Below are 17,429 nucleotides of genomic sequence, written 5' to 3'. Positions count from 1 at the left end.
CCTACACTGCACCCTACTCACTAACCCTACACTGCACACTACTCACTAACCCTACACTGCACCCTACTCACTAACCCATTACATTACATTACATTATTGGCATTTGGCAGACGCTCTTATCCAGAGCGACGTACAACAAAGTGCATACCCATAACCAGGGATAAGTTCGCTGAAAGACCCTAGAGGTAAGTACAATTTCAACTGCTACCTGTACAACAAAGATAAGGACAAGGGCCATTTTTTTTTTTTTTTTTTTTTTTGAACAAACAAACAAACAGAGCAAAAGTCACCAAAGTTAACTATCCAAACACTGCTTACCTAGCCAACTAAAATACTGATACACAAGTCACAGAGACAACAATTAAGGTTCACAGGGAGGTAGGGAGGGATGGGGAGAGGTGCTGTTTGAAGAGGTGTGTCTTCAGCTTGCGCTTGAAGGTGGGGAGGGATTCTATAGTTCTGACCTCAACGGGGAGTTCGTTCCACCACCGTGGAGCCAGAACAGATAGTAGTCGTGAGCGTGAGGTGGAGGTTCTGAGAGGGGGAGGTGCCAAGCGGCCTGTGGAGGCTGAACGAAGAGGTCTGGCAGGGGTGTAGGGTCTGATGATTTTTTGCAGATAAGCTGGGGAAGACCCTTTAACTGCTTGGAAGGCTAGCACCAATGTTTTGAATTTGATGCGAGCCATGACAGGCAGCCAGTGGAGGGAAGTAAGCAGGGGGGTGACGTGTGAGTATTTGGGAAGGTTGAAGACCAGACGAGCTGCTGCATTCTGGATGAGTTGGAGGGGTCTGATGGCAGACGCTGGGAGGCCAGCCAAGAGGGAATTGCAGTAGTCCAGGCGGGACAGAACCATCGCTTGGACCAGGAGCTGGGTCGAGTAGGGGGTGAGAAAGGGGCGGATTCTCCGTATGTTGTATAGGAAGAACCTGCAAGACCGGGTCACCGCCGCAATGTTCTCGGAAAGGGACAGTCTGCTGTCCATCACCACGCCGAGGTTCCTTGCACTGGGTGACGGCGTGAGTGTGGTATCCCCGAGGGAAATGGAGAGATCCAGATGGGGAGAGGTATTAGCAGGGATGAATATCATTTCAGTTTTACCTGGGTTGAGCTTTAGATGGTGGTTGTCCATCCAGCTCTGGATGTCCCTCAGGCAAGCAGAGATACGGGCTGAAACCTGCGTATCAGACGGCGGGAACGAGACGAAGAGTTGGGTATCGTCCGCATAGCAGTGGTAGGATAGCCCATGTGCAGTGATCACAGGGCCAAGGGAGCGAGTGTAGAGAGAAAAAAGAAGCGGGCCAAGGACTGAGCCCTGGGGAACTCCTGTGGCGAGGGGCCGAGGTGTCGATACCGAACCAGCCCAGGCAACCTGGAAGGAGCGACCAGAGAGGTAGGACTCAATCCAGTCCAGGGCTGTGCCACAGATGCCCGTTGCTGACAGGGCAGACAGGAGGATGGAGTGATCCACAGTGTCGAAGGCAGCAGAGAGATCTAGAAGAATGAGGACAGAGGAGAGGGAGGCTGCTCGTGCGGCATGAAGTGACTCACTGACGGAGAGGAGCGCAGTCTCTGTCGAGTGGCCCGATCTGAAGCCAGACTGATGGGGGTCTAGCAGGTTGTTGTTAGAAAAGAAGGAAGAAAGTTGAGTAGAAGCGGCTCGTTCTATAGTTTTAGAAAGGAAAGGAAGAAGAGATACCGGGCGGTAGTTCTGGATGATGGAGGGATCCAGGGTAGGCTTTTTTAGCAGCGGAGTGATGTGGGCCCTCTTGGAGGATGCCGGAAAACAGCCGGAAGACAGGGAGGAGTTGACAAGGGAGGTGACAAATGGGAGAATGTCAGGTGTGATAGTTTGGAGAAGAGAAGAGGGGATAGGGTCAAGGGCACAGGTTGTAGGGCGGTGGCAGAGCAGGAGTTGAGAAACATCAGAGTCTGTAAGGGGGGAGAAAGTGGAAAAGGAAGGGATGGGCCTAGAGGGGGGGAAGGGCACAGTGAGGGGGGCGGCGGTTGTAAAGGATCTGCGGATGACTGCGACCTTCTCATCGAAGAAATCAGCAAAGTCATCAGCAGCGAAGGAGGACTGAGGAGGAGGAGGCGGTGCGTTGAGGAGAGAGGAGAAAAAGGAGAAAAGTTTCCGGGGGTTAGAAGCAGAGTTCTGAATTTGCGTTTGATAGTATTTTGCTTTGGCGGCAGTGACATCGGAAGAGAATGCCGCCAGGAGAGACCGGTAAGTCATGAGGTCGGAAGCGTCTCTGGATTTCCCCCACTTCCTCTCCGCTGCGCGGAGGCTGGCCCTGGAGGTACGGAGGGTGTCAGATATCCAAGGACTGGGAGGGGATGTGCGAGGTGGCTTTGAGACAGGGGGACAGAGAGAGTCAAAGGCGGAGGAGAGAGATGAAAGGAGGGTGGCAGATGCAGAGTCAGCGGGGAGTTTGGAGAAGGATTCGAGAGGGGGGAGTGAGGCGGTGACGGTGCTGGCAAAGGAAGAGGGTGAGAGGGAGCGGAGGTTACGGCGGGCTGAGGAAGTGTGGGAGGGAGGAGGGGGAGGAGGATGGGGAGGAAGAGGGAGGGAGAATGAGATGAAGTGGTGATCAGATGTATGCAGAGGGGTAACCGTGAAATTGGAGCATGAGCAGTTCCTTACAAAGACAAGGTCTAGGACATTGCCCGCCTTGTGGGTTGGAGGAGAGTGTTGCAGGGAGAGGCCGAAGGAGTGGATTAGCGGTAGGAAGGCAGCAGACTGGGAGGCTTCTAGGTGGATGTTGAAGTCTCCAAGGAGAATCAGTGGGGTGCCATCCTCAGGGAAGGAGCTGAGAAGGGTGTCTAGCTCATCAAGGAAGTTTCCCAGGGGCCCTGGAGGACGGTAGATAACTGCAATGAAAAGGTTAGTAGGGTAGGATACTGCAACAGAATGGAATTCAAAAGTGGATATGGACAGGTCAGAGAGGGGGAGAACAGAGAATTTCCACGAGGGGGAAATTAAAAGACCAGTACCACCGCCACGGCCGGAAGGCCGGGGAGTGTGCGAGAAGGAGAAGGAGGATGAGAGGGCAGCGGGAGTGGCGGTGTTGTCAGGTGTGATCCAGGTCTCAGTTAGGGCAAGGAATTGTAGGGACTGGAGGGAGGCATACGCAGGGACCCTACACTACACTAGACCCTACTCACTAACCCTACACTGCACCCTACTCACTAACCCTACACTGCACCCTACTCACTAACCCTACACTGCACCCTACTCACTAACCCTACACTGCACCCTACTCACTAACCCTACACTGCACCCTACTCACTAACCCTACACTAGACCCTACTCACTAACCCTACACTGCACCCTACTCACTAACCCTACACTGCACACTACTCACTAGGACAGGATGACATTATGAAGCGTAGTTTGACTGATACCTGTCAGCGTACCAGTAGATAAAAGATTAAAGGTGTTCCTAATATTTACTAAAGTCAATTAATTCCAAAGATTAGAAAAATCTCTCTCTCTCACCCTCTCTCTCTCTCTCCCTCTCTCTCTCCCTCTCTCTCTCCCTCTCTCCCTCTCTCTCCCTCTCTCCCTCTCTCTCTCCCTCTCTCCCCCTCTCTCTCTCTATCGCTCTCTCTCCCTCTCTCCCCCTCTCTCTCTCTATCGCTCTCTCTCCCTCTCTCCTCCCCCCTTCCTAGAGTCAGAGCCCATCGAGGCTATCGCGCGGTTTGAGTACTCTGGCCGCTCTGCGCGGGAGCTGTCCTTCAGGAAGGGGGCGTCTCTGCTGCTGCTCCAGCGCGCATCACAGGACTGGTGGGAGGGGAGGCACGGCGGGCGGGACGGGCTGGTGCCCCATCAGTACATCCTGCTGCAGGACCGGTAAGTGAGGTTTTATTAATACAGAGCCAATAACACTGTATTAAAGTGCTAATAACATGGTAATACAGAGCCAATAACACTGTATTAAAGCGCTAATAACATGGTAATACAGCGCTAATAACACTGTATTAAAGCACTAATAACATGGTAATACAGCGCTAATAACACTGTATTAAAGCTCTAATAACATGGTAATACAGCGCTAATAACACTGTATTAAAGCACTAATAACATGGTAATACAGCGCTAATAACACTGTATTAAAGCACTAATAACATGGTAATACAGAGCCAATAACACTGTATTAAAGCACTAATAACATGGTAATACAGCGCTAATAACACTGTATTAAAGCGCTAATAATATGGTAATACAGCGCTAATAACACTGTATTAAAGTGCTAATAACATGGTAATACAGCGCTAATAGCACTGTATTAAAGTGCTAATAACATAGTAATACAGCGCTAATAACACTATAATAAAGCGCAAATGACACTGTAGTAGTGCTAGCACTGTAAAGAACTAATAAAACTGTAATTCACCACTAATAACAAAGCGCTAATAACAGGAAAGCTGGAATATAATAGTACAGTACAGAGGTTGCATTAATAGAGTATCAGTAAAATGAATACAGTGCTAATAACATGGTCATCTAAGAATATAATTACAGCATAGAGGTCACCTTAATAGAGCATTGATATCATGGTAATAAAGTGCTAGCAACACGGTAATAAAGAAGGTATATGATATTAATAGTACAATAATATAATGCCAGTGCAATGCCAGACCAAGTGGGTACTTGGCTATGCTAATGCATGAGTGCTGGGCTGTGGCATCAGGTCCTTCAGAAGACGTGTGCGTTCATTAGGTAATGTTGCAGCTATGTAAGGATATGATTGGGCTTTTCGAATTGTGAAAGCGATAGGGTTAAGGAATATTTACTTACAGAGATGTATGAAATAATGGCATGTGTTTACTGGGTGCATTTACTGAACCTTTTTGGAATTAGATCTGTTTTTATTTACAAGCTCAGTGTAGGACGGCTACGTGTGTGTGCCTGTGTGCGTGCGTGCGTGCGCGTGTGTGTGTGTGTGTGTGTGTGTCTGAGTCTGAAACAGCTCCATCACACCCCTTTAATCTACAGAAAGCAGTGACTAGTGATGAGAGATGCTATAGTTAGGGTTACTTATTATAGTGTTGAGTTAGGGTTAGTGAGTACACCCCTTTAATCTACAGAAAGCAGTCCCCCGCAGGCTGCTTCCCTCGCTGAAAAGGGAATTCAAATGTTTTCAGTGGCTGGTTTGAGTCCAACCACATCCCATTCTGTGCAGTCTCTGTACTAACCCTAACCCTAAGCCCTAACCCCTAACCCTAACTGCTACAACCATCCCACTGCTGCTCACACCAGTAATGCATGGCACAGAGGCTGCCTCGTCTGTGTTTTGGACTGCAGAGTGAGAGGTTGGCACTGTCCGCTGTGTGAGGAGGAGCTCTGTGTGAGGAGGAGCACTGTGTGAGGAGGAGCACTGTGAGGAGGAGCTCTGTGTGAGGAGGAGCGCTGTGTGAGGAGGAGCTCTGTGAGGAGGAGCTCTGTGTGAGGAGGAGCACTGTGAGGAGGAGCTCTGTGTGAGGAGCTACGTGTGAGGAGGAGCGCTGTGTGAGGAGGAGCACTGTGAGGAGGAGCTCTGTGTGAGGAGGAGCGCTGTGAGGAGGAGTTCTATGTGAGGAGGAGCGCTGTGTGGAGGAGCTCTGTGTGAGGAGGAGCGCTGTGTGGAGGAGCTCTGTGTGAGGAGGAGCTCTGTGTGAGGAGCTCTGTGTGAGGAGGAGCGCTGTGTGAGGAGGAGCGCTGTGTGAGGAGGAGCTCTGTGAGGATGAGCTCTGTGTGAGGAGGAGCTCTGTGTGAGGAGGAGCGCTGTGTGAGGAGGAGCTCTGTGAGGATGAGCTCTGTGTGAGGAGGAGTGCTGTGTGAGGAGGAGCGCTGTGAGGAGGAGCTCTGTGTGAGGAGGAGCTCTATGTGAGGAGGAGCGCTGTGTGGAGGAGCTCTGTGTGAGGAGGAGCGCTGTGTGGAGGAGCTCTGTGTGAGGAGCTCTGTGTGAGGAGGAGCTCTGTGTGAGGAGGAGCACTGTGAGGAGGAGCTCTGTGTGAGGAGGAGCGCTGTGTGGGGAGGAGCGCTGTGAGGAGGAGCTCTGTGTGAGGAGGAGCGGTGTGTGGAGGAGCTCTGTGTGAGGAGGAGCGCTGTGTGGAGGAGCTCTGTGTGAGGAGGAGCGCTGTGTGAGGAGGAGCTCTGTGAGGAGGAGCTCTGTGTGAGGAGGAGCACTGTTAGGAGAAGCTCTGTGTGAGGAGGAACGCTGTGTGGAGGAGCACTGTTAGGAGGAGCTCTGTGTGAGGAGGAACGCTGTGTGGAGGAGCGCTGTGTGAGGAGGAGCTCTGTGTGAGGAGGAGCTCTGTGTGAGGAGGAGCGCTGTGAGGAGGAGCTCTATGTGAGGAGGAGCTCTGTGTGAGGAGGAGCACTGTGTGAGGAGGAGCTCTGTGTGAGGAGGAGCGCTGTGTGAGGAGGAGCGCTGTGAGGAGGAGCTCTGGGGTGTTTAAGGGCCCTGGCCAGCTGTGGCTGGTGAATTGTTGGAGGCAAAACTCACTTTTAGTAAAAACAAAAACATTCCAGTGTTCTTCAGAGTAACATTACAAAGTGGAATGGCTCTGTAGTGCAATGGTGTAAGCTGTCCCCACTGCAACGGGCCATCTGTGGGAACCATGTGTTTGGTCTTTATTTGACCGGTCAAGGGTGGGCATGGGGTCAGACCAGGGTCATTTGTTTAGAGGCGTTTTGAAATATTGTAAGATTTTAACTAAAAAATCTCAACAGATTCCTGAACGTTTGAAAAGAAACATTCTTTTCTTGGACATGTCTGTCTCTCAGGGACGCGGCGTGAGACAGTGTCTCAGACACTCTGAGCATGAAGGCAAAGAGCCAGGGAAGCAGCGTGAAGGGCTTGTTGATCAGTTCCCCAACACTACACTACCCAACCTCACTAACCCTAACCCAACACTATACTACCCAACCTCACTAACCCTAACCCAACACTATACTACCCAACCTCACTAACCCTAACCCCAACACCACACTACCCAACCTCACTAACCCTAACCCAACACTACACTACCCAACCTCACTAACCCTAACCCTACACTACACTATCCAACCTCACTAACCCTAACCCTACACTACACTATCCAACCTCACTAACCCTACACCACACTACCCAACCTCACTAACCCTAACCCAACACTACACTACCCAACCTCACTAACCCTAACCCTACACTACACTATCCAACCTCACTAACCCTAACCCAACACTACACTACCCAACCTCACTAACCCTAACCCCAACACTACACTACCCAACCTCACTAACCCTAACCCAACACTACACTACCCAACCTCACTAACCCTAACCCAACACTATACTACCCAACCTCACTAACCCTAACCCCAACACCACACTACCCAACCTCACTAACATTACATTACATTACATTATTGGCATTTGGCAGACGCTCTTATCCAGAGCGACGTACAACAAAGTGCAACCCTAACCCCAACCCCAACCCTAACCCAACACTACACTACCCAACCTCACTAACCCTAACCCTACACTACACTATCCAACCTCACTAACCCTAACCCTACACTACACTATCCAACCTCACTAACCCTACACCACACTACCCAACCTCACTAACCCTAACCCAACACTACACTACCCAACCTCACTAACCCTAACCCTACACTACACTACACTACACTACCCAACCTCACTAACCCTAACCCAACACTATACTACCCAACCTCACTAACCCTAACCCAACACTACACTACCCAACCTCACTAACCCTAACCCCAACACCACACTACCAAACCTCACTAACCCTAACCCTACACTACACTATCCAACCTCATTAACCCTAACCCTACACTACACCCTACTCACTAACCCTAACCCACCCAACCTCACTAACCCTAACCTTATACTACACCCTACTCACTAACCCTAACTGAACACTATAATCACTAACCCTAACCTTACACTACACTCTACTCACTAACCCTAACTCAACTCTATACTCACTAACTCTAACTCAACACTATAATCACTAACCCTAACCTTACACTGCACCCTACTCACTGACCCTAACTTAACTCTATACTCACTAACCCTAACTCAACACTATAATCACTAACCCTAACCTCACTATACTCACTAACCCTAACTCAACACTATAATCATTAACCCTAACCTCACACTACACCCTACTCACTAACCCTAACTCAACACTATACTCACTAACCCTAACCCTACACTACATCCTACTCATTAACCCTAACCTGTAGTCATGAGCCAGATGAGGTTGGTTCCGGATGTTTTGTGAAAGCAGATGTTTAAAACAGTCAGTGATCTGCAGGATGTTACTGGTGTATGGAAGCTTGATTATTTTACCCAGGTGTGCCTCAGAACTGTCCCAGAATTGTTATTTCACACATTAAAACGGGGAGATTCTGTAACACACCCCCAGCTGCAAACATAGCGTTTCAGAGTCTCAGAGCCACCCTCACCCTTTCCTGCAGCCTGCTGGGTAAATTCATACTGGAAGTGACAGTCTGGGAGGTGGTAATGGGGGATTTGAACAGGGGCTGAGATCTGGTTGGGTTTAGGGTTGGGGTTAGGAGTCTCTCTGGGTTGGTTTCCCAGGCAGCAGGTCGCCTCCCAGCTTGGATTACATGTTTGTTTATTTAGCTGCATCTGGCCGAGTTTGGCGTGTATGCCCTGTTTAACTGGATTTAACCGTGATTGGCTGTATTTAGCTACATTTTGGTGAGTTTAGCTGTGTGTCCTTTAGCTGTGTTTTTTCGTCTCTCTCCTTCCCTCCCTCCCTCCCTCCCTCCCTCTGTGATGGAGGGTGTGACCTCTATCTGCAGCCCGGCTGTGTTGTGCAGAAGCCCTGCAGGATGCGAGAGAGTTATCTGTTTTTACTGCCTGCGTTATGTCGTCTGCAGACATGGACACGTGTTTATGGTCCTGTTTGTAAAACGCACTTCACTGTAGAACGAGCCGCGTGTTCTCAAAAAGAGTACACATCGAACACACACACCGCAGAATCCTTGCAGTCTGGGAGAGACCCCCCCCCCCCCCCCCCGCTGCTAAACCAGCATTACCCAACACCCCCTGCTTCCCTTTCTGCCCATCTCCTCTCCATGTGCATTTCTCCCAGCTGTGTCGTTTTCATTCTCTGATCATTTGTTGTTATTATTATTATTATTATTATTATTATTATTATTATTTCTATTATTATTATTTAGGGTATTATAACCCGTTTTTCTAATAAATATATTCAATCTTTGGTACTACGTGGGGAAACGCCTCAAACATGAATGAGCGGGTTTATTTTAGCTCATGATCAGGCCTGGGGACTGGGCTCCCCCTGGTGTTCACTGAGTGTACTGCAGATAGTTTCACACTCCAGGCCCTTAACCCTGGCACAGCTCTTTTCCATGTTAAAGGCACAGACTCACGGGTGAGAGGTTGTTTTCTTGTAGTAATGGAAGCCCTTGAAAATCTTCCCCTTTTCAGATGGGCAGATGGGGATCTGTTTTTCTGTCATTCTGTCTGTTTCCAGAATGCCTGCATTCCACAGCGCTGAGCCTGCTGAGTGCACATGCAGGCGCTGTGTGCTGAATAATGTCGTGTTTTCATATTCACCTCAGTTACTGTCACCTGCAGCACTGGGTTTGTGAGATTCCATAAAGCGTGAGAGAGTCGCTTCACCAGAACATCAGTAGTAAACATGTAGGGCCTGTTGCACACAGCTTTCTCACTGGCACCCCGCTCAGTGGACTGAAAGTAAAATGGCTTCTGCGTAAAAGCAGGTTCTTGCAAGACCTAGCTACCTTTTAAGATCGTCTTCACTTCAAAAAATCTACCAAATATTTACATGAACAATGTTCACAGACGGATATGTTCACAGTTCACAGCAAGGATATAAGAGGGCGGAGTGGGGGGAGAGGGCGGTGCCAGAACAGCTGGGTGCAGTGGATGGGTGGCAGGTCTGACTCCATAAGCCTGGGGTGGTTTGAGGAGGTGGGCAAGGCTGCAAGGTATGGGGGGTTGTGAAGGGTCAGGGTTAGGGGTCAGGGTTAGGGTCAGGGTTAGGGTCAGGGTTAGTTATGTTTGAAGGTTTTGCCACTTGATGGAGCTGACAGGGTGTGTGTTAAGGTTTGCAGGCCAGCAGGTGGGTGGAGGTGTTTGTGTGGATGCGTGCCGGCCAGCAGGTGGATGTTTTTATATGTAGAGGGTGGGGAAGAAATTGGGGCTGCCCTTTCCACTTAAAAATGGAGACGGTTGCTCACATTTTGATCTAATTTTTTCAGTGCCAATGATTGTTTGGGGAATTAAGGGAATTGTGTGGGATGCTGGGCGTGTTTCAGCCTCTCAGGGTTCAGTTTTCCACACAGATACGGATGTTTGGTTTGGCCAGGCCAAGCTTGCAGTGTGGGTGGCCAGGAGGAATAAGATTCAGCAGAGCGGGCCAGTACATGCCCATGCCCTGCGGACTGTGGGTTTCTCCGGGTACTCCACTCTCTCCTCTCTCTCTCTCTCTCTCTCTCTCTCTCTCTCCCCCTCTCTCTCTCTCTCTCTCTCTCTCTCTCTCTCTCTCTCTCTCTCTCTCTCTCTCTCTCTCTCTCGCAGATGCAGGAAGCGTTCAGACCCCCCCTCTCGCCGGCCCATCGCCATGGAGACGGCGGGATCACCCGTGGGGGGGGAGTACAGCCCGCGGGACCTGCTGCGTGGGAGGGGCCTGGCTGTGATTGACAGCCCTGAGAGGCCCCCCCACATTGGCCGCCACGAGTCGCTGCGAAAAACCGACAGCCCCCCCCTGCGCCCCCCCCCTGAGGCCATCACACAGGTCATCTCATCTTCCTCCCCCTCCCTCTATACCCCTCTGTCTCTCTCTCTCTCTCTCTGAATATCGGGTTAATGGCTCTCTCTCTCTCTCTCTCTCTCTCTCTCTCTCAATAATTCAAATTCAAATTCAAATGGCTTTATTGGCATGAATGGTAATAAACCGTTGTTGCCAAAGCGGTACAATATACAATAATTGTTACAATAAATACATAAATAATGAAAAATAAATAAATAAATAAATAAATAAATAAAGAAAAAGTGGTCAAACAGCAACATCAACCATCAACAACAACAGCTAAATAAAAATAAAAACAACAACAACAACGTATATTTAGTAAGTGATGGTGAGAGGTTATTATGTTAATTATATTATACATAGGTGAACGGATTATGGGACTATGTTACAGTGTTACAGTGTTAATTTTCTTTTCTCTTAGCTTGTGGCAAGCGCTCACATATTGTGCAGACAACTCTATAAGTTCTGGTGCTTCTCCCAGACATATGCTTAATCGTTCATCATATGTTTTGCTGTCATATGATGTGATGCTGGTTTTAACTTTCCCTAGGAAAGCATATATGGGGCAGGAGAGGAGAAAGTGAGATTCAGTTTCTATTTCTCCGGATCCACAGTGTTTACATGTTCTCTCCTCTCTGGGCTTCCATTCCTTCCTATGGCGTCCCGTCTCTATTTCCAGGCTATGGTCACTGAGTCTGTACATTGTTAAGGTGCGTCTCTGTTTGGGGTTTTTTATATTAACAAGGTACTGTGCTAAGGTATATTTTCTATTCAATGACCAATAACATTCTAATTTGTTGGAGTTGTTTATTTCAGTCAGCCAAATTTCAATGTATTCATTTTTGTTTTTGTTATCTATTATTTTTAGTTGTGTTTTTGAAAGAGTATGGAGGATGTTGTTTTGAAGATGGTATGTTTCTTTTATATGTTTCAGGGGGTCTGTCTCGGGGCGGAGGCAGTTACTCATGAATGCTCTGTGCTGGTATGATTCAGGATCAGCCTGGGCTAGATGAGCCTGGAAGTTAATAGCCCTTTTGATCATGGGGAGGGACAGAGGGAATTGTTTGGGTTATTTCTATGGACCTTAAGGATGTCTTTACAGAATTCAAGATGAAGTTTTTCTATGGGAGTTTTGTCCCAAGATGCAGGTTTCTGGTTAAGTAATGGGCCCCACACCTCACTCCCATAGAGAAGAATGGGTTCAATTACACATCTGAAAATTTTAAGCCAAATTTTAATTGTTGGATGGAATTTGTTCAGTGATCTTCTGATGCTATAGTAGGCCCTGCATGCTTTATCTGCCAATGCATTTATAGCTCTGTCAAACCTGCCAGAAGCACTGATTATTATGCCTAGATAATTGTACTCCATAGTGTGCTGCAATGTGGTCTCCCCCAGAGTAAACCGGTATCGGGATCCCTGTGATCTGGCCTTTTTTTGGAACACCATAATCTTGGTTTTTTCCAGGTTAATGGCCATTGCCCAATTTTGACAGTAGTTCTCGAGCAGTGATAGGTTCTGTTGTAACCCTTGTTCTGTAGGAGATACCAAGACTAGATCATCTGCATACATGAGGAACTTGATTTCTTTTCCTTGTAATTCTAGTCCAGGACTCGGAGATTGTTCGAGTGTAGTGGCCAGTTTGTTGATGTAAATATTGAATAGGGTGGGAGAGAGGCTGCAGCCCTGATGAACTCCTCTCCCTTGATTGAAATACTCTGTCTTGCTGTTTCCAATTTTCACAGAGCATTCATTTTCAGAATATTTGGATTTAATTAGGTCATATACTTTTCCACCTATGCCGCTTTGAAGGAGTTGAAAAAGTAATCCATTGTGCCAAATTGAATCAAAAGCCTTTTTTAGATCTACAAAGCAGGCAAATATCTTTCCTTTGTCTTTTGTGTGGACATGATTCTTAATAAGTGTGTGTAGAGTGTAAATGTGGTCTGATGTTTGGTGTTTGGGTAAGAAGCCGATCTGACTTTTTGATAGTGCATTGCGTTCAATTAGGTATGTCGATAATCTAGAATTTAATATGCTACAGAAGACCTTTCCAAGGTTACTATTAACACAGATCCCTCTGTAATTGCTGGGGTCAAGTTTGTCTCCGCTTTTAAAAATGGGAGTTATGAGACCTTTATTCCATATCACAGGGAAGCTTCCAGTTTTCAGCACTAGGTTGAAGAGCTTTAGGATAGCAAATTGAAGTTTAGGACTGCTGTGTTTCAGCATTTCTGAATTGATGCTGTCAATTCCACAGGCCTTTCCATTTTTTTAGAGCTTTGAGTTTTTGTTGTAGTTCTTGAATGCTAATGAGATAGTCAAGAGCACATTGATTATCTTTTATTGTGGTTTCCAATATTTTTAGTTTTTCAATGGTTAAGGTCTGATTAGAAGTTAAACCTTGGCTCTCTGGATTCTTATAAAGATCTTCAAAGTATTTTTTCCAGATATTGCCGTTTTTAATTGGACTAGTCTCTGTTTGGGGAGTTGTATTCATTTTTTTCCATAGCTGCCAGAAGGAATTTTGATTTACAGCCTTTTCAATTTTGGTTAGTTCACTCTCCATATATTGTGATTTTTTCACATTGAGTTGTTTTTTATATTGTTTTAGAGCCTGAAAGTATTCGAGGCGTCCCACTTGGTCATTGGGGTTTCTATGTTTTTTGTTTGACAGCTTTCTTAAGTTCTTTTTTGATGAAGCACATTCTCTGTCAAACCATTTCTCTTTTTGCTTTGTGCTTGTTTTTCTATTTCTTGATATTTTTAGTTTAGATTTTTTTGCCAATTGTATAAATATGTTGTTCAAATCATGTGTGGCCAAATTCATGTCTTTTCTATTAGGCTGATATTGTGTGGTCAGAAATGTATCCACCATGTAATGAATTTCATCACAGCATAATGCTGAAGTATAATCATTATTGCTGTGTTCTGACCATCTGTATGTCCTCGGGAGAGGAAAAAGGTTGGGTTTTTCAGTGTGTGTCACTGACTTTTTCAAATACAAAATTGTTTGGCTGTGGTCTGATATAGGAAGTTGTGGCAAGACTACAAATGCATTGATATATCCTGGTTCTATGTCAGTAATGGAATAGTCCACCACGCTACTACCTAGCACAGAGCAGTAAGTGAATCTACCCAGAGAGTCCCCTCTGATCCTGCCGTTAACAATGTATAGACCCAGGCCCTTGCACATCTGGAGTACCTGCTTGCCGCTTTTGTTTACCACACTGTCATAACTTTGTCTCTGTGTGGTTATGTAGGTCTGGTACAAAGGGTTTTGTCCAAATATATGTCTGCTTCCCTCCATGTCAATGAAATCTGGCTCTCTACCAGTTCTGGCATTTAGATCACCACATATTAGGATAGAACCTACAGTCTGGAAATGGCTTATTTCTTTTTGGAGTTCCTTAAAGTCCTCCTCCACATAGTAGGGGGAATTAGAAGGTGGGATATAAACTGCACATAGATAAACATCCCTGTTGTTTTCTAATATACTTGTGTCAATTTTAATCCACATGTGGTTTTTCCCTTTTTTGATTGGTGAGATGCAGTCTTTGTGTTCCCCTTTACACCATACCAAGATATACTCTCTCTCTCTCTCTCTCTCTCTCTCTCTCTCTCTCTCTCTCTCTCTCTCTCTCTCGGGTCAATGTCTCTCTCTCTCTCTCTCTCTCTCTCTCTCTCTCTCTCTCTGTATTGGGTCAATGTCTCTCTCTCTCTCTGTATTGGGTCAATGTCTCTCTCTCTGTAGGACATCGAGGAGACGATGAATGCTCTGACTGAGTTGCGTGAGCTGGAGAGGCAGAGCTCGGCCAGTCACGCTCCAGACGTGGTGTTAGACACACTGGAGCCTCAGAAGGCCAGCCCCCTCCTGCTTCCTGCTCGTCACCGTGGCAACGCCCACTCCAACACCCCCTCCCCCGACAACATCAGCAGCTTCAAACCCCTACTGGCCCCACGTATGGGGCTGCAACTCCAACCCCTACTGGCCCCACGTTTGGGGCTGCAACTCCAAACCCCCAGCCTGCGCCCCAAGCCACTGCTGCTGCCCAAAACTGGCTCCGCCCAGCCCCCCGCCCCCCCACCCCAAGACCCCCTGGACAAGTCCTGCACAATGTGAGCGCCCCCCTCTGGCCACACGGGCATGTGACAGAGACTGTAAACAGGAGAGCATTTGCATCGCAACATATTATCCATGTTCATGAGAAGATTCTCAATAATATGTTGGTTGGGGTAGGAGGGATATTAAAGTAATTCATGATTGTTAATGTATTGACGTAAGATGGGTGTGTATACTTTCAGTGTCTCTGCAGTTATAGCCACTTGGAAGCCAGGAACTAACCTGCTGCTGTTCCTGTAGCTGAACCATAGGGATGTTACTATAGCCCTGTTTCAGTACAGGATTCCCAGAGAGTAGTTGGTATATCTTAGATCAAAAAAAGGCAGCCACTGAGGCACTGATATAGCGTAAATAGTGTAACTTCAAATGTTTAAATGTGCAACACAGTTAGATTGTAAAGATTTTTTCTTGATAAAGACTTCCTGTAAATGTTTGGATTCAGTGAATGGAGTTCTACATTAACAAGGACAAGAGCTTTTTGTTGTTAGATTACCCCTCAGAACTGTGGAGAATGTTTGCTTTTATCAGTATCAGCTGAAGTAAGTAGGTGTAGTTAAGTGATATTAGGCCTGTCACATGAATATAGGCATTTACTCAGTGAGGAACTTGAAATGGACACTTTGGAAAGCTGCTATATTCTCCATCACCACTTGGAGAGAAAGTGAAAAGGGGAAAAGGGTTCAGTGCTCCAAAGCCTTTTCAATGCACTCGCCCACACGCACGGAAGAGCTCGCTCATTTCAGCTCTGCCAAAATGTATAGCACGTGTTCCTCTTTTTATTATCAGTTAAAAATGGGGACAGGTTTTTTTTCTGCAAGATTAGCAGAATAGTTTCAACAGTCATGGAATGTAGCTACTTGGAGAGCACGTTTATTAATAATTCCATGAAATATTTTGTTCATTCTTGGATGTGTGTGCGCGTGCGTGCGTGTGTGTGCGCATGTGCACACGTGCATGCGTGCGTGTGTGTGCGCGTGTGTGCGTGCGTGCGTGTGTGCATGTGTGTGCGTGCGTGTGTGTGCGTGCGTGTGTGCATGTGTGTGTGCGTGCGCGCGTGCGCGCGCGCGTGCGTGCGTGCGTGCGTGCGTGCGTGCGTGCGTGTGTGTGCGTGCGTGCATGCATCAGCTGTTTCTTAGAGGTGCACTTCAGCCCTGGTCAAAAACACCGCTACTGCCAAGTACAGTGCCATCTCTTCGTCAACACCCTCGGTGCAGAAATGAAGCTGATCGAGCAGGCTCAGCTTCATCTAATATCGTATCTAACACCAAATCCCAAGCCACCCTCTCAATAACTCTCCAGGTTCCAGCTTTTGGTGTTGCCGTAGAGATGACCCACCTAACGGAACATTCCTCAGCTTCTGCGCCAAGAAAGGCATTGCGCTGCATAGCCATGGACTCTCCGACTGTTTCAGTGTTTCTCCATCTGTTACTCAGACGTTTCTCCATCTGTTTCTCCATCTATTTCACCGTCTACGATTGTTTCTCTGTCTGTTTCAGTGTTTCTCCGACTGTTTCTCCATCTGTCTTTCCTCGCCAAAAGACTCCTTATCGTGCTAAATGTACCTATCCATAAAGATAAACCCATTGGGCAATATAGCAGTACAATTATGAATGGTGTGTGTGTGTGCTAGCCTGGCGGCTCCACTGTCAGCCTGTACTGTAACCCGAGCTATAACAACTGAAGGCTGGAGAGAAGGCCCTGGGATCATGCACTCACGCGCTCACAGCATCCAGCCCTGGCGGTAACAGAGGAGAGAGGTTATGGAGGAAGGGTGTTTGAGGTGAAACTTGATCGATACATTTATAATAAGCAATTTCTCTCTCGTTCTTTCATTCCCTCATTCTAAAAAGTGTCTCTCTTGTTTCACAAATAAATGCATTTAGGGTGCTTTCTGAAGTTGGAAGTTTGAAACTGAACTGATCTGAACCCAAGGATGTAGTGTACTCTCTACACCACTGTTCCTTTGCCTTTCCACTGTTAACTTTATTGTCACTGTATATCTGTAGGATGTACATGTGGGAAAAGTGCCTTTGAATTTATTTTATTTTATTTTTTTATGATGAACCTCAAACTGCTCTGTACCTTTGTGATTACCCCCACCCCCCTCCTTTGGGTTATGATCAAGACCGCAGTCTGCAGATAGATGGAATTATGGAACATTTGTTTTAAGAAAATTGAGTTAATCCGGTGATATTGCACTTATGTACAGGCCTGTATGTTTGGCATGTGGAGGTGGCAAGGCTGTTCCTCTTCAGTGATTCTAATAAAGGAAATGATTGTCTGACATGAGTGGGCTTTGAGTACCAGGGTACAGCAGGGTTCTGAATGAAGGTCTTATCCAGTCATCCTTCCTTCAGAGACCTGGTGTGGGTGCCGAGAACCCACACAACCCAAACCAGAGCAGATTGGACAGGGGCAAGTCAGGAGTAAAGACTTTTTCTTACTTTATATTCACAAGGCAAACGTTGAGCAGATC

The 17,429-nt window shown here is 47.2% G+C and overlaps 1 protein-coding gene across 1 annotated transcript in view; it reads left to right on the top strand.

Moving 5' to 3' along the window:
• LOC133134704 (SLIT-ROBO Rho GTPase-activating protein 1-like) overlaps positions 1-15,973 on the top strand; it is a 62,441-nt gene extending 46,468 nt beyond the window's left edge. Inside the window, exons 19-21 of the mRNA XM_061251011.1 lie at positions 3,671-3,851; positions 10,599-10,815; positions 14,585-15,973. Of these exons, the coding sequence (XP_061106995.1) occupies positions 3,671-3,851; positions 10,599-10,815; positions 14,585-14,953 (767 nt within the window). The 3' untranslated portion in view covers positions 14,954-15,973. The remainder of the gene's footprint in view (positions 1-3,670; positions 3,852-10,598; positions 10,816-14,584) is intronic.
• Positions 15,974-17,429: the final 1,456 nt, after the last annotated feature.

The sequence above is a fragment of the Conger conger genome, chromosome 8 (genome assembly GCF_963514075.1).
Source record: "Conger conger chromosome 8, fConCon1.1, whole genome shotgun sequence".
In the NCBI taxonomy this organism is placed as follows: Eukaryota; Metazoa; Chordata; class Actinopteri; order Anguilliformes; family Congridae; genus Conger; species Conger conger.
Note: the sequence above shows the minus strand (reverse complement) of the source record. Positions and strands in the feature narration are given on the sequence as shown.